The 14,788-nt window shown below is 46.7% G+C and overlaps 1 protein-coding gene across 2 annotated transcripts in view; it reads right to left on the reverse strand.

Annotated features, from left to right (window-relative positions):
- The window catches only part of sacm1lb (SAC1 like phosphatidylinositide phosphatase b), an 83,185-nt gene that overhangs the window by 1,880 nt on the left and 66,517 nt on the right, over positions 1–14,788 (reverse strand). For both annotated transcript variants that reach the window (XM_070550951.1, XM_070550950.1), the window contains 5 exons: positions 7,772–7,841; positions 5,761–5,833; positions 4,006–4,099; positions 205–297; positions 60–117 (listed from right to left, as the gene is read on the reverse strand). In XM_070550951.1, coding sequence (XP_070407052.1) covers positions 60–117; positions 205–297; positions 4,006–4,099; positions 5,761–5,833; positions 7,772–7,841 — 388 coding nt within the window. The remainder of the gene's footprint in view (positions 1–59; positions 118–204; positions 298–4,005; positions 4,100–5,760; positions 5,834–7,771; positions 7,842–14,788) is intronic.

Consider the following 14,788-nt stretch of genomic DNA (forward strand, 5'->3'; position numbering starts at 1 on the left):
AAATGACGCTGTTCAAGTGTAAACTTGATGAAGGTCTGAGAATAGCATCACAGTCTTACCAGCCATCACCAGGCAGATGATGCACATGGAAAAAGCTACAACCATGATGACAGGTAACTAGGAAAAGACAAAAGAAAAGACAGACATTTAAATAATTGAATTGGAGAAAAAAATACTGTAATGTGTGTCAATGGTGTGTTTTACCGTAAAAAACTTCCAGTCTTTGATGTCGTGCAGTGGGTTGACCCAATCGGTTTCATCCACAGAGTAGTTCCCCAGAAACAAGTCAATGGAGTCCTGAGTTAGAACAGACCACATCATACACCTTCTGCAGTTACAGAGTGAATATCCTGCTGAACTTCTGGGAAGCTTAAGTCCAGGGTAACAATACATGTTCAGTTTATTTCGGGCTGACTTGCTTGTTATATATGAGACTTGGGATTTATAATCTGTTATCACCTGGTGTGTTCTCATTTTAATACAGGCTGTCTTACACAATTACCGTAAATCCTCTAATACAGGCCCGGGCCTGTATTTGACTCAAGCTCATCAAGCTCCAGGCCTTTATTGGAAGGAGGACCAGAATTAGAGGCAGGCCTCAATTTCTATTTGAGCAAAATGAACTAATGGTTCGCTGGAGTTTTTGACAATTAAAATTGTGCCACATTTTCAAAGTTAAACACATTTCTTTTAACAACGGTAGTTTCTGCTTCAAACCCCCCACCCCCCACCCCCACCCCACACCACCCCCTGCGCAGCGCCGCAAACTCACTGATGCGCTTGCAGCCTCTCGGAGTTCCTGCTGCTCTAAACATTAAAATAATTATTTAATTTTCTGTTCCTCACTTCTGATTACCTTCAGTGGTGTCTGTTTGTTGCAACCACCAGGTACAAAAACTAACTTGTTTTTATTTGACCATTTTTCTGTCCTGCCTGTTTATTATCTTCCTGCATCTCCTCTCAATCCTAAAGAAAAACTGCTACCTGGGTTCATATATATTCACCTCATGAGTTACCTTTGAACTGCAGTTCTAAAAGATCTACCGACCGCAAAAACAGCGGAGTGCTCGCCGGCCACATCAGTTAGGTACGTCGCCGAGGACAAAAGGGTAATGCGCCCCGATCCACAGCAGCGAAACGCATCAGGCACAAATAAAAGCATAAAAGACAGAAAACATAAAAGGAAATGAGCCGACATGACAGATCGCGTGTTAAATTAGTTTTTGAGGTGGCGACACCTGATTTGATAATGTTACTGTGGCCGTGCTCAGGACGCAGATGTCTGGAGCGCATCAACAATCAGAGCTTTGCATGCACAAGCTGGTTAAGGTTAGGATGGGGGTGAGGGGAAGGTTAAATTGCAAGAGGGTAAACGTCACAATTTGGTTAAATGTCCGTTTTACGGCGGGTGTCAGTACCGAAGCTCTGGCACAGCGCGTTGCCTGCTGACAGCAGGCTGCTGTCTTTTCCGAGGACTGCATCTTGCCGGTCATTATCACATGACAGCGACTAGTCGATGACAGGCACAAAAAAGTCACTACAGAGCGGTGAAGTCGACTAGTGACTAGTTCATACAACCCCTGCTATTGCTCCCCAGTGTTCTGCAGCATAATCAGCATGTTCTCTTTGAACTTGATATCAAATTTTCACCTCCTCTTCATCTCCACACGGTTAAAGTTACCCTCGCGGTCTATCACTGGCAAATCAAAAGTGAGACGGATGACACAACCGCCCCCCGTACTTGCTTGTTACCACATTCCACCAGGCCACAATAAAAAACCGGCCATTATTCACCTCCGCCGACACCGGCCAAAATATGATACCCGGTACCGGCAGTTAATTAAATACAGGCTAATATTAGAGGTTTTATGGTAGATAAATGCTGGCAAAGCAGCACAACCTGACGTCCCACTAACTGATATTTGATTTGGTCTGGTTTAAAGTGTTGTCACCAAAAAGGTCAAGAGGTCATCTACAACATATATTGAGTTGAATTATGAGTCCTTAGGTTAAAAGCTTACTGAGACTGTAGGAGCCAAAAGCTGTGTTCAGTGTTTCAGTCCAACTTGTGTAAACCAGCTCCAGTAAACCTTGAGCCCTCGGATCATGTCGGGATAACAGGGCTCGTCGACCTCTGGGCTGGAGGGTGCGTTGACCATATTGAGAAGAGTAAACATCACCCCATCCTCTCTCCACTTTTATCAAAGGACTGTGGGAGTAGCCCAGGGACAAAAAGTATAAATTTAGGACTCCACATTTGGTCGAGGTCTTCTGTAGTTGGCTGTCCTGAGATGTGAGATGAATGAATAAAGAGACCCGCGCTGTCTGGCTGAGTTGCCCGTCTCCGACTCCTTCTTTAAGAATAACAGAGAAACCCCACATATTGGCACCGCAGATGGGTGAACAGAGGGGAGTTCCAACAGCGGCCCTTGGCTCCTGTCCAGTGGCTGAGGTCCGAAGGGCCCAGGTGAGCATGTTTTTGTTCATTTTTGTGGCCTCTGTCACTGGGCAGGGGTGGGGGGGCTGTCCTCCTGTTCTGATAATACTATAAATATCAGTTGGAGAGGGGATTCATGTCTGGCAGTGGTGTAAAATATTCACACCGTGTGAACAGCTGTGTCATTTTGATGACGGACAAATTTTAAGTGTCAAATTAAAAGGTGGGACAGCAAATTGGAATAGAATTTTAACAGCTGATGGTTCTGAGAGGTCGACACTCTTTAATCCAGTCTGCTGACTAGGTTGAGCAGAGACGGGGATCTTGAAGAAAAAGCGCTGAAGTTGAGAGAGATGACCTTTGCCTCTAGTTCGGCTATCCCTGGGGATTGGTAAATTTAATAAGAGTTTGTGGCAAAGTATGTAAAAAAACAGGCGCCGTGAGCTCGGGACGACCTGTACGTTGTAGTTTGCAGCAAAAAAGGCTGTAAAAATAGTTTCCGGGAGCTCGGGATTCTGTAGTTCAGTAGTCACTTGCATATTAAAGCAGACACCATTACACTGTAAGACTCCATGAAACCATTGTAGTCAAAACTGATTAGAATTGGGTTGTCCTGATTTATTTGCCCCATCAGAGAGATCCACGACACCGATAATGACCAGATAATCAAATCGTCTAGCTTCTACACCTGCTGGACCTCAACTCCTTTGAATGCAGCAGGGTGGATTCCGTTATTTGGTTACCTTTGTTTGTTTTCATTACCAGCATATTGAATCTGTTTTTCCACAGATGATGTAGGATCAGAGTCTTTCTAAAGCCCTTCTGCTTTGTGAAACCATAGAAGGAACCCTATCTCGGATCTTTGAACGTACATCAGCAGTTATGATATTAGATGTAATTTAGAAAGATTATTGAAGAATGAAGGTGAATTAGAAATGTTCTGTTGGGTACTTCATACCCTAGGACCTCCAGTCTCTTTTCTGTATTTATATCATTAGGATGGCACTGACAAAATCGTCTGTTTTACTTTGTTTTTAACTGGTAGTGAAACACATAGAACCTAGCTTGTGTGGGTTTGGTTCACTTTGTTTAGATATAATGATGTTTTTATTTATAATGCGTTAACATGTCACCATCTTAACCAGAACTCATTGGAAGAACAGATGTCGTAATGGGATCAACGGAAAAGGATAACTCCTACTTCACATTGGAGGAATTAGCAGCATGGAATGTTCCCATTATAATCTATAGGGTTGATCCAAACCAATGGAGGTGCGGAAATTTTCAGGTACATCCCAGAAGCAGCACGCCGCGCTGCTAAACATGGGATTGGGTTCTTTTTGCTGCGAGCTTCTTCTGGGACACGTTAATTTGTGCAGTTAACATAGGGCCAGACAGGAAATCACACAGTTTCTGTGTAAAACATCAGGTATATTTCAAAATAAGACTATTGCAAAGATGAGATTTCTTATCTATGTAGATTACTTCAATACATGGGGCAAAATGGCCTTTTTACTCTGGCGCACAGCGAAACATGCAAGTAAACCAACAAAATGACTCTGACTCACCTGTTTGAAGCCATCAGAGAAGTTGTTCTTGTAATAACGAATTGTGGAGTTCCAGCCATCCATAACAACACCCAGCACAGTCCTCTTCCCTGTCCTGAAAGACCATGAAAAACCAAACACAAAATCACATGACCGTGATTTACAGAAACACTGTGGATACACACATCTGAAGGCAAACACATGTTTAAATTACAGATGATCAGAAATTACAGATGATCAGAAGAGCTGGTAAGTGGTATAAAAGCAGCAATGTCTAAAGTATATTTACTTTTATTTGATTAATTTTTGATCCAGTTCAGACTAAAAATCCTCAGATAAACGAGGCTAAATCAGTTCTACAGGTTTCTTATATTTCTACAACTCTCACACAACTCTTTGTTGTTTAAAAAGAATAAATAATTATCATCATCATCATCATCATATTTATTTCTATAGCACTTTCCATCATCCAAGAGGTGAACCATAGTGCCGCACACGTACAAAATGCTAAACAACACACGGCCAACCATAAAATATACATCAAAACAAACAAAAACATGAAACAAAAGTGTCGGTAAAATGTTGATAATAAACTACTGAATAAAAGTTAGCCAATATGTCTAAAATTGTCTAAAAACGTAGCTAACTCATGTGCTGAGGGAATGCCACAGTATAAAAGTGAGTCTTCATCTGACTCTTAAAACCCGGCAGTGAGGGTGCTTGTCTGACAATGCGTGGAAGGTCATTTCACAGCTTGGGAGCCAAAACTGAGAAAGCCCTACCTCCTCCAGTCAAGCATTTTATGCTGAACGACTAGTAAGTTTTGCTGTGATGACCTACGTGCACGTGATGGGTTGTAGCAGGTGAGTAGTTCAGACAGATTGCTAAGAGTACTGCCCTGCAGAGACTTAAAAACAAAGACAAGTATCTTGAACCTGACTTGGAAAGATACTGGAAGCCAGTGCAGATTGGCCAAAACGGGTGTGATGTGTTCCTGCTTTCTAGTGCCGGTCAGGAATCTAGCAGCAGCATTTTGAGTAAACTGGAGCAGAGCAAGTGCAGCCTTGCTAACTCCAGAGTAAAGGGAGTTGCAACAATCAAGCCGTGAAGCAAGAAAAGCATGGACTACAGTCTCTAGATGGGCTTAGGACCCTAGAGGCTTCATCCTGGATGGGCAGCTAAGATGGAAAAAGCAAGAGTGTACCATAAACACATCTTTGTATGCACAACTCCTCGTTTGTGGGGACGCAACACATTTTATTTAATTTGTATTTAGAACAGACCTGATGTAAGGATGTTTATAGTGGTCTATACTGATTCTAGTGTGATAAAAGCAATTTAGATAATTTCCTCAGTTTTTATCAGCTCTAAACAAAACAGTTCTACCAGTTGCTTTTGGTAAGTTCCAACCCTCACCTCAGGTCTTGAACTTTGGGTAATGACTGAAAGCACAAGATCCTGAATACAAGCAGCCAAAATGCTGCTTATTTATTCAAATTCATCATTTTTACATAGGAAGGAGAAATAAATATGGAGATTTTCACTGCTCTGTTTTAAATAATGGTTATATATAGACAAAATGATCAGACAGACGATTTTCTCCCCCAGTATTAAGCATTCTGACCACCAACAGCTCAGACCACTCTTGGTACCCAGCGTATCACTGACACTGATGAACATTCAAAGGGTCAGTTCTCCTCACTGATTGCTGCATGACTGAAATGAATAAGTGAACTAGCCAGCATGCACTTGGCTGAACGTTATGAAAAAACTAACCTGGTGAAGTCGGTCTTTAAGGCACCAGTGCCTGCATACTGCTTGGCACAAGCATCAGCATTGTCTGCCCAGGCTACATGGAAACAAATCAGAAAAAAAAACTAACAAAGATTCTGACATTTTACACTACATCAACAAGCCAGAACATTGATAACACATGACAAGGGACCGTTGACCGGGTTAGAAGAAGTTTATCATTGAAGTTACAATTTTACAGAAGTGATGTTTGTGTTTTGAGAACAGATGAAAAGCAAAGGTGTGGTGATTACTGTATGTCATTTGACAAATGATGGTGAGATGACTGTATTTGTGTATATGAGATTGTGTTTTATTAGATCTTAACCATTCGTTGGAGGCAGAGTAGTAGAAACAGAATTATTTCAGTGCCAAATTTGTAAGAGCCCCACTTATGAAATACATTAAATCATGGTAAAATACATTCCTCAGGTTTGCACCAGCAAACAAATGACTGACTGCCAATTAGTGTTTCCATTAACGGAACTTCAAGATAAATTCACAGGAACTTCCCGATATTACTGAACGGCCATTTTCAGGAACATTCTGAGTACCTGATCAGGGGTAGGTACTTGAAATGGCCTGGTGGAGTAGCTGACCAGGGGACCTCATTTATCAAGCTTGCTTACGCACAAAACAGGGTCAGAAAACTGCGTAAGCAACTTTCCACACAAACGTTGGGATTTATAAAAGAAAACTTAGCGGAAAAATGTGCGCAGCTTTAAGTTGACTAAGGACCTTGCTTACGCACATGTTAGACATGGAGAGCACCTGCAGTGCTGCTGCTGAGAAGGATAAAATTATGAAATCCTGCAGCATTATCACTTGTACTGCTTTGTTTTCACACAGAACTAGACCCCCCCCCCACACACACACGCGCGCGCGCACACACACACACACACACAGCCTGAAGCGCAGAATATGGAATGCAGAATATCAGCAGGGGGACAGATTGAGACAGAATGTCATGCGTCTGTGACAGTGTGTGTCCTGTCCCTGTGACCCGATTGATCATGCACCCTGGCTACTTGGGCAAGGGAGATCTCCGTTTGGCTGACTGGTTAGCATGCATGACTTTCACCTGAGAGTCTGGGGATCGAATCCCGATCGGATCATTTTTTAAAAATGCGCCACAGATCTCTCTGAAGAACTCACAACATTGACGGCTTCAGCAACGCTGTGCCACTCCGTGGATTTTCACTTAAATGTTTTGCAAAAGCACTTCCATTCATTTCTCCACCTCACCCACAAGTACCTCAATTTCTGCTTCTGTGAAATTGCGCTTCCTTGATCTGCCTTGATCTACGGTCGCAATCGTCATTGGCAGAGCGCTGCAACAGTCAGCTTATGTATATGCATGAGATCCACAAGGCACTTTGCATTGACTATTTATGGCAGTAAGTGGGCGTGGTGAGGGTGGGATGTGACTAAAAAGCAGCTGAGAATGTTTCCAGATAGTTTCTGATTAATGAAGCTGAGATTGCGTGCAGCTGTGCGTACTCCATGTTTGATAGGTCACAAACCTACTTGGTGTAAGTACTTTTTTTTTGCTGAGCTTAAGTACGGTTTTAGTAAGGATTCTACGCAATGTTTGATAAATGAGACACCAGAGCTTTTAGTTAACTCATGCTGATTGGTTGTAACTCAGTAGGAAATGACATCAGCAGATGCCGTTCAAATGACATCACGCACTGCCGAAGAAGTCGCAATATGCTTACGTTGATGCAAAGTCCTGAAAGAGCTGAATTTTTTTTTGGAGACACAATAGCTGCAAGGAATGAGACATCGTATCTCCTGTTCAATTTCCCCATCCAAGACGTTACCCTGAGGTTCCAGCAATGGAAACGTGGCTATTCAGTTTTTTTTTCGTAATGTTTAACTTTTTGATACAAGACTTTGGTTTTCAGAAACTACAAACAGTAAAAAATTGGTATGTCAGTTGATTAGTCTAGGTAAAACAATGGTTGTGTACTGAGGCACCTTTTGGCTTACCCACCATTCTTATATGTCTTTTCAAAGTCTCTCTGCTCTTCAATCTTCTGGCATGAGTGGAGAACTCCCATTCTCTATGATAGAAGAGAAAAACCTAAATAGAGCAAAGATCTTAGATGTTTTTTTAATTATTACTACTGTTTCTTGAAAAACACTTGGCTTTTTGTGCATTTTTGAGGTATTAAAGGAAAATCGACAGGCAAGATGGCGGTGAGAGCTGTCGAAGCAGATTATGACTCTCTTTTTCTGTGCACTTTTCTTTTGTTTGTCTTTCTCAGTTGCTTGTCCATGATTGGTTCTAAAAACCTTCGCTGTACCCACCAGGAACCCAAAAATCTATTTTGCAGTTCTTTCACCGAACACACAATATACCAGATAAGAGACCAGCAGCTCCTCCTTGAACCGTCACCTTATCGTGGTGGAGGAGTTTGAGTGCCCTAATGATCCTAGGAGCTATGTTGTCTGGGGCACTTAGTGCCCCTGGTAGGGTCTCCCATGACAAATTGGTCTTAGGTGAAGGGTGAGACAAAGAACGGTTCGAAGGATCTTTCATGGCGGTTAAAACGAAGAGTCGGAGTACCCGGCCCGGAGGGTTACCGGGGTCCCACCCTGGAGCCAGGCCTGGGGTTGGGGCCCGTGAGCGAGCGCCTGGTGGCCGGGCTTTCGCCCATGGGGCCCGGCCGGGCCCAGCCCGAACCGGATACATGGGCTCGTCCAACTGTGGACCCACCACCCGCAGGAGGAACATGAAGGGTCCGGTGCAATGTGAATCGGGTGGCAGACCAAGGCGGGAGCCTTGGCGGTCCAATCCCCGGACAAGAAAACTAGTTTTTGGGACATGGAACGTCACCTCGCTGGCGGGGAAGGAGCCGGAGCTTGTGGCAGAGGTTGAGCGGTACCGGCTAGATATAGTCGGACTCACCTCGACACATAGCATTGGCTCTGGAACCCGAGACCTGGAGAGGGGTTGGACACTCTACTTTGCTGGAGTTGCTCCGGGTGAGAGGCGGAGGGCTGGGGTTGGCTTTTTGTTAGCCCCGAGACTCTCTGCCTGTGTGTTGGGGTTTACCCCGGGGGACAAAAGGGTAGCTTCCTTGCGCCTTCGGGTCGGGGAACGGGTCCTGACTGTTGTTTGTGCTTATGGGCCAAATATCAGTTCAGAGTACCCACCCTTTTTGGAGTCCCTGGGACGAGTGCTAGATAGTGCTCCATCAGGGGACTCCATTGTCCTGCTGGGGGACTTCAATGCTCACGTGGGCAATGACAGCTTGACCTGGAGGGGTGTGATTGGGAGGAACGGCCCACCTGATCAGAACTCGAGCGGTGTTTTGTTATTGGACTTCTGTGCAAGTCGCAGTTTGGCCATAACGAACACCATGTTCGAACATAAGGATGCCCACCGGTACACTTGGTACCAGGGCAGCCTAGGTCACAGGTCGATGATAGATTTTGTAGTCGTATCATCTGACCTGCGGCCGTATGTTTTGGACACCCGAGTGAAGAGAGGGGCGGAGCTGTCAACTGATCACCACCTGGTGGTGAGTTGGATCAGATGGCAAGGGAACATGCCGCGTAGACCTGGCAGACCCAAACGCATAGTGAGGGTCTGCTGGGAACGCCTGGCAGAAGAACCTGTCAAGACGGTCTTCAACTCCCACCTCCGGCAGAGCTTTGACCACGTCCCGAGAGCAGTGGGGGACATTGAGTCCGAGTGGGCCTTGTTCCACTCTGCGATTGTCGAGGCGGCTGTTGTTAGCTGTGGTCGTAAGGTGGCCGGTGCCAGTCGTGGTGGCAACCCCCGTACCCGCTGGTGGACACCAGAGGTTCGGGGAGCCGTCAGGCTGAAGAAGGAGGCCTACAGGGCGTGGTTGGTCTGTGGGTCTCCGGAGGCAGCAGACAGGTACCGGATAGCCAAGCGGGGTGCAGCAGTGGCAGTTGCCGAGGCAAAATCTCGGGCGTGGGAGGAGTTTGGTGAGGCCATGGAGAAAGACTATCGATCGGCTCCAAAGAGGTTCTGGCAAACTGTCCGGCGCCTCAGGAGAGGAAGGCAGCAACTCGCTCACACTGTTTACAGTGGGGATGGGGAGCTGCTGACGTCAACTGAGGCTATAGTCGGACGGTGGAAGGAATACTTTGAGGAGCTCCTCAATCCCACCAATGCGCATTCCGAGGAGGAACCAGAGCTGGGAGGCCTGGGGATGGACTGTCCGATCTCGGGGGCAGAAGTTGCTGAGGTAGTCAAACAACTACACAGCGGCGGAGCCCCGGGGGCGGATGAGGTTCGTCCTGGGTATCTCAAGGCTATGGATGTTGTAGGGCTGTCATGGTTGACACGTCTCTACAACATTGCGTGGTCATCGGGGGCAGTTCCTAGGGAGTGGCAGACCGGGGTGGTGGTCCCCATCTTTAAGAAGGGTGACCTGAGGGTGTGTTCCAACTATAGGGGGATCACACTCCTCAGCCTCCCTGGAAAGGTTTACTCCAAGGTACTGGAGAGGAGGGTCCGATCGATAGTTGAATCTCAGATAGAGGAGGAGCAATGTGGTTTTCGTCCTGGCCGTGGAACTGTGGACCAGCTCTATACCCTTGCAAGGGTGATGGAGGGGGCATGGGAGTTTGCCCAACCAATCCACATGTGCTTTGTGGATTTGGAGAAGGCTTATGACCGTGTCCCCAGGGGCACCCTGTGGGGGACGCTCCAGGAGTATGGGGTGGGTGGCTTTCTGTTAAGGGCCATTCAGTCCCTTTACCAGAGGAGCGTGAGTTTGGTCCGCATAGCCGGTAGTAAGTCGGACCTGTTCCCAGTGAGGGTTGGACTCCGCCAGGGCTGCCCTTTGTCACCGGTTCTGTTCATCACTTTTATGGACAGAATTTCTAGACGCAGCCGTGGTGTGGAGTGTGTCGAGTTTGGTGGCAGGAGAATCTCGTCTCTGCTTTTTGCGGATGATGTGGTTCTCCTAGCTTCATCCAGCTCTGACCTTCAGCTCTTGCTGGGTAGGTTCGCGGCCGAATGTGAAGCGGCTGGGATGAGGATCAGCACCTCCAAATCTGAGACCATGGTTCTCGACCGGAAAAGGGTGGCTTGCCACCTCCGGGTCGGGGGAGAGGTCCTACCTCAAGTGGAGGAGTTTAAGTATCTCGAGGTCTTGTTCACGAGTGAGGGTAGGAGGGATCGGGAGATCGACAGGCGGATTGGTTCAGCATCTGCAGTGATGCGGACGCTGAGCCGATCTGTCGTGGCGATGAGGGAGCTGAGCCATAAAGCCAGGCTCTCGATTTACCGGTCGATCTACATCCCAATCCTCACCTATGGTCATGAGCTTTGGGTAATGACCGAAAGAACGAGATCGCGGATACAAGCGGCCGAAATGAGTTTCCTCCGTAGGGTGGCCGGGCTCAGCCTTAGAGATAGGGTGAGGAGCTCGGACATTCGGGAGGGACTCGGAGTAGAACCGCTGCTCCTCCGGATCGAAAGGAGCCAGTTGAGGTGGTTTGGGCATCTGGTCAGGATGCCTCCTGGACGCCTCCCCGGGGAGGTGTTTCGGGCATGTCCTGCCGGCAGAAGGCCCCCGGGTCGACCCAGGACACGTTGGAGAGGTTACATCTCCAATCTGGTCCGGGAACGCCTTGGGGTCCTGCCGGAGGAGCTGGTGGACAAGGCCGGGGAGAGGACGGCCTGGAGCTCCCTAATTGGGATGCTGCCCCCGCGACCCGGACCCGGATAAGCGGAGGAAGACGACGACGACGACGACGACGAGACCAGCAGGTTCTCTGTGGTCTGCTGTCGGCCCTGGGAGGAGGCGGAGACGAAGGAGAGCGATGAAAGGCTGCAGGGCCGCAGTTATGCTGAGGCTAAGAAAATGACCACACAAGTCACCTCTACCAAGTCTGGATCTCTCTAACACCAGATCACTGGTGCACAATACTATCTGGAGTTACAAATGTTGGGAAACCGCCACATTCGTGAACTCTGTGTCTCCATTATCACTGAATCTTGGCTCTACCAGAGTATACTCGAGCTAGCAGGCCACACTCTGCTGTGCTGGGATAGGACAAAGGACTCTGATAAGAACTGATTCTGAACACAAGGAAGACTAAGGAGTTCATTGTTCCCTTTAGAAGGCATAGCACTGACTATATTAAAGGTAAGCATGTGGAAAAAGTCAACACCTTCTGGTACCTTGGCATCCTTATCTCCTGTGACATCACATGGACAAGGAACATAAAAGCAGTCATGAAGAAGGCTCAGGGTGACTTCACTTTAGAGTTCTGAGGAAGCACAAACTAGCTTCTATCCTGCTGCTGCTGACTTTCTACCGTTCAGCAATCAAGAGCCTGCTGTTGATAACATGCATAACAACATGGCAGACAGGAAGAAGCTTCCGAGAGTATTCAAGATGGCAAAGAAGATCATCAGGTGCTCTCTCCCATCCCTAACAAATAGTTTATACCTCCTGCTGTCTCAGCAGAGCTAACAACAACATCACAGACTCTTCCCCTCCTGGCTTTAAGCTGTTTGACCAGTTGCCCTTGGGAAGATGGTACAGGCGCATCAGATCAAAGAGCAACAGACTTCCGAATATGTTTTCTTTTCAAAAGTCATAAACATACTGAATTTCACATGAACTCACTGACTGGACTGTACATAACATATAGATATCGTCATGTGCAATAAACAGATATTCATCTATGACATTACATGCAGTTACTCGTTGAATTGTGACATCACCTTGTACACTCACTGGCCACTTTATTGGGTACATCTTGCTAGTAATGGGTAGAACCCCCTTTTGCCTTCAGAATTGCCTTAACTCTTCGTGGCATAGATTCAACAAGGTACTGGAAACATTCCTCAGAGATTGTGGTCCATATTGACATGATAGCATCACGCAGTTTCTGCAGATTTGTCAGCTGCACATCCATGATGCGAATTTCCTGTTCCACCAGATCCCAAATGTACTCTATTGAACTGAGATCTGATGACTGTGGAGGGGACCATTTGAGTACAGTTAACTCATCGTCATGTTCAAGAAACCAGTCTGAGATGATTCGAGCTTTATGACATGGAGCATTATCCTGCTGGAAGTAGCCAGCAGAAGATGGGTACACTGTGGTCATGAAGGGATGGACATGGTCAGCAACAACACTCAGGTAGGCTGTGGCGTTGCAACGATGATCAATTAGTACTACGTGTGTACAAAGTATAAAGTATGCCAAGAAAATGTCCCCCACACTATTAAACCACCACCAGCCTGAACCATCGATACAAGGCAGGATGGATCGTAAGCTGGACAATGTTCTAGCTGCAATACTGGTATTAGTGCGCAAAATAGATGTCATCTCGGAGAGAGTCACCGGACAGTATGGACAGGTTTAAAAACCCAAAATTGGCTTCACTGAAGGACTGGAAATGATCCGTTTAAAGACTGAAGGCAGAGAGGAAAATTATCTCAGCCTGACCCAAACAAATTCTTGTTATCTGAATCTGACACCCCGGTAGCCTTGAGCTGCAAGCAACTAAAAACCCCCAACAAAGGAATGTAGACAGATGCTGTGAACCCCCCCCCCCCCCCCCCCCCCCCCGCCTTCCTATTGGAGTCTCATGTTATGTTGTGTTGTCTGAAGTCTGTTGCATATCATCGGAGGTGTTTTTTTGCAGAGCAAAGCTGCCCTCCCGGTGGAGAGTAACTCTGAAGTAGCTTTTTTTCCCTCCACCTGAACCAATCCTCATGTAACCCTCTTATCTCTATTAAGGCAGCGCGGCTCGGGTTGCGAATGACCACAGTCACCAATTCTTGTCATGTGTCTTGTCCATGTGTGTCTGATCTCTGAACTGTGTGTACTGAAACTCTAATTTCCCTCTGGTATTAATAAAGTGTTGATTGATTGATTGATTGATCCGTGCTTTCATGATGCCAAATTACGACCCTGCCATCCGAATGTTGCAGCAGAAATTGAGACTCATCAGACCAGGAAACATTTTTCCAATATTCTATTGTCCAATTTTGGTGAGCCTGTGCAAATTGTAGCCTCAGTTTTCTGTTCTTGGCTGATAGGAGTGGCACCAGGTGTGGACTTCTGCTGCTGTAGCCCATCTGCAACAAGGTTCAAGTATTGTGCGTTCAGAGATGCTCTTCTGGCCAACACATCCTGTCGGCAACAAGATGGCGCCTGTGCATGGCTTAGCCGCAGTCACCGGCCACTTTACTTTTCTCCACTAACCTCCTCTTTTCCACCTTGCTCCTGTCTGCGATCCTCTTCAGTAGTGTCCCTGCTACCATCTCCTATGATCGCCAGACTCTTTTGTCCTTCCGTTCGTTCACGATCGCCCAAGACGCACCGAGGACGTACCATCCTGTTTGTTTACCTGAGTGGCGGCGCACTGGCCTGGAACCAATCGACGGTCCCGAGCTCTCAGGCTATGTTTGTCCGGTCCCGGGAAAACATTGGAGGAAAAGAGGTAAACGAGCAGGAATCCAGGTGAGAATAAGACTTCTCTTAAAGCGTGGTTTATCTAGTAAACATCGGCGCAATCTTCTAGCTTCTTGTCCTTTGTTTGGTGACCTGAGCGCCACTTCCGCATTCCCGCCAGGCCACGTTGGGATGCGGTTCATCCGTCCAAGTTTTTTCAGGTCGGTTTATCCTCATTCCTCAGTGGTTTCTCCTCCTGTTCCCTCCATAAGTGGTTTTTATAAACACCGTGGATCTAACCCTGCTAATTTACGTCCACTAACTCCAGTGGTTTCTGTAGTTTCTGATTCCTCCACCTCACTCAGCATGGCTCTATTAAGTTCCCGCTCTGTTAACAATAAGTCTTTCCTGCTCAATGATTTAATTCGCTCTAAAAACCTGGATTTTCTGTTTCTGACTGAAGTTTGGCAGCAAACATCTGATTATTCTGGTCTGATTGAACTCTGCCCGAGTGGTTATTCTTCTCTTAGCCAGCCCTGGGGTTCTGGTCGTGGTGGAGGCCTAGCTGTTGTTTTCAGAGACCATCTTCCATGTAGCTCTACAACCTCTG

The sequence above is a fragment of the Nothobranchius furzeri genome, chromosome 5 (assembly GCF_043380555.1).
Source record: "Nothobranchius furzeri strain GRZ-AD chromosome 5, NfurGRZ-RIMD1, whole genome shotgun sequence".
NCBI classification, from domain to species: Eukaryota; Metazoa; Chordata; class Actinopteri; order Cyprinodontiformes; family Nothobranchiidae; genus Nothobranchius; species Nothobranchius furzeri.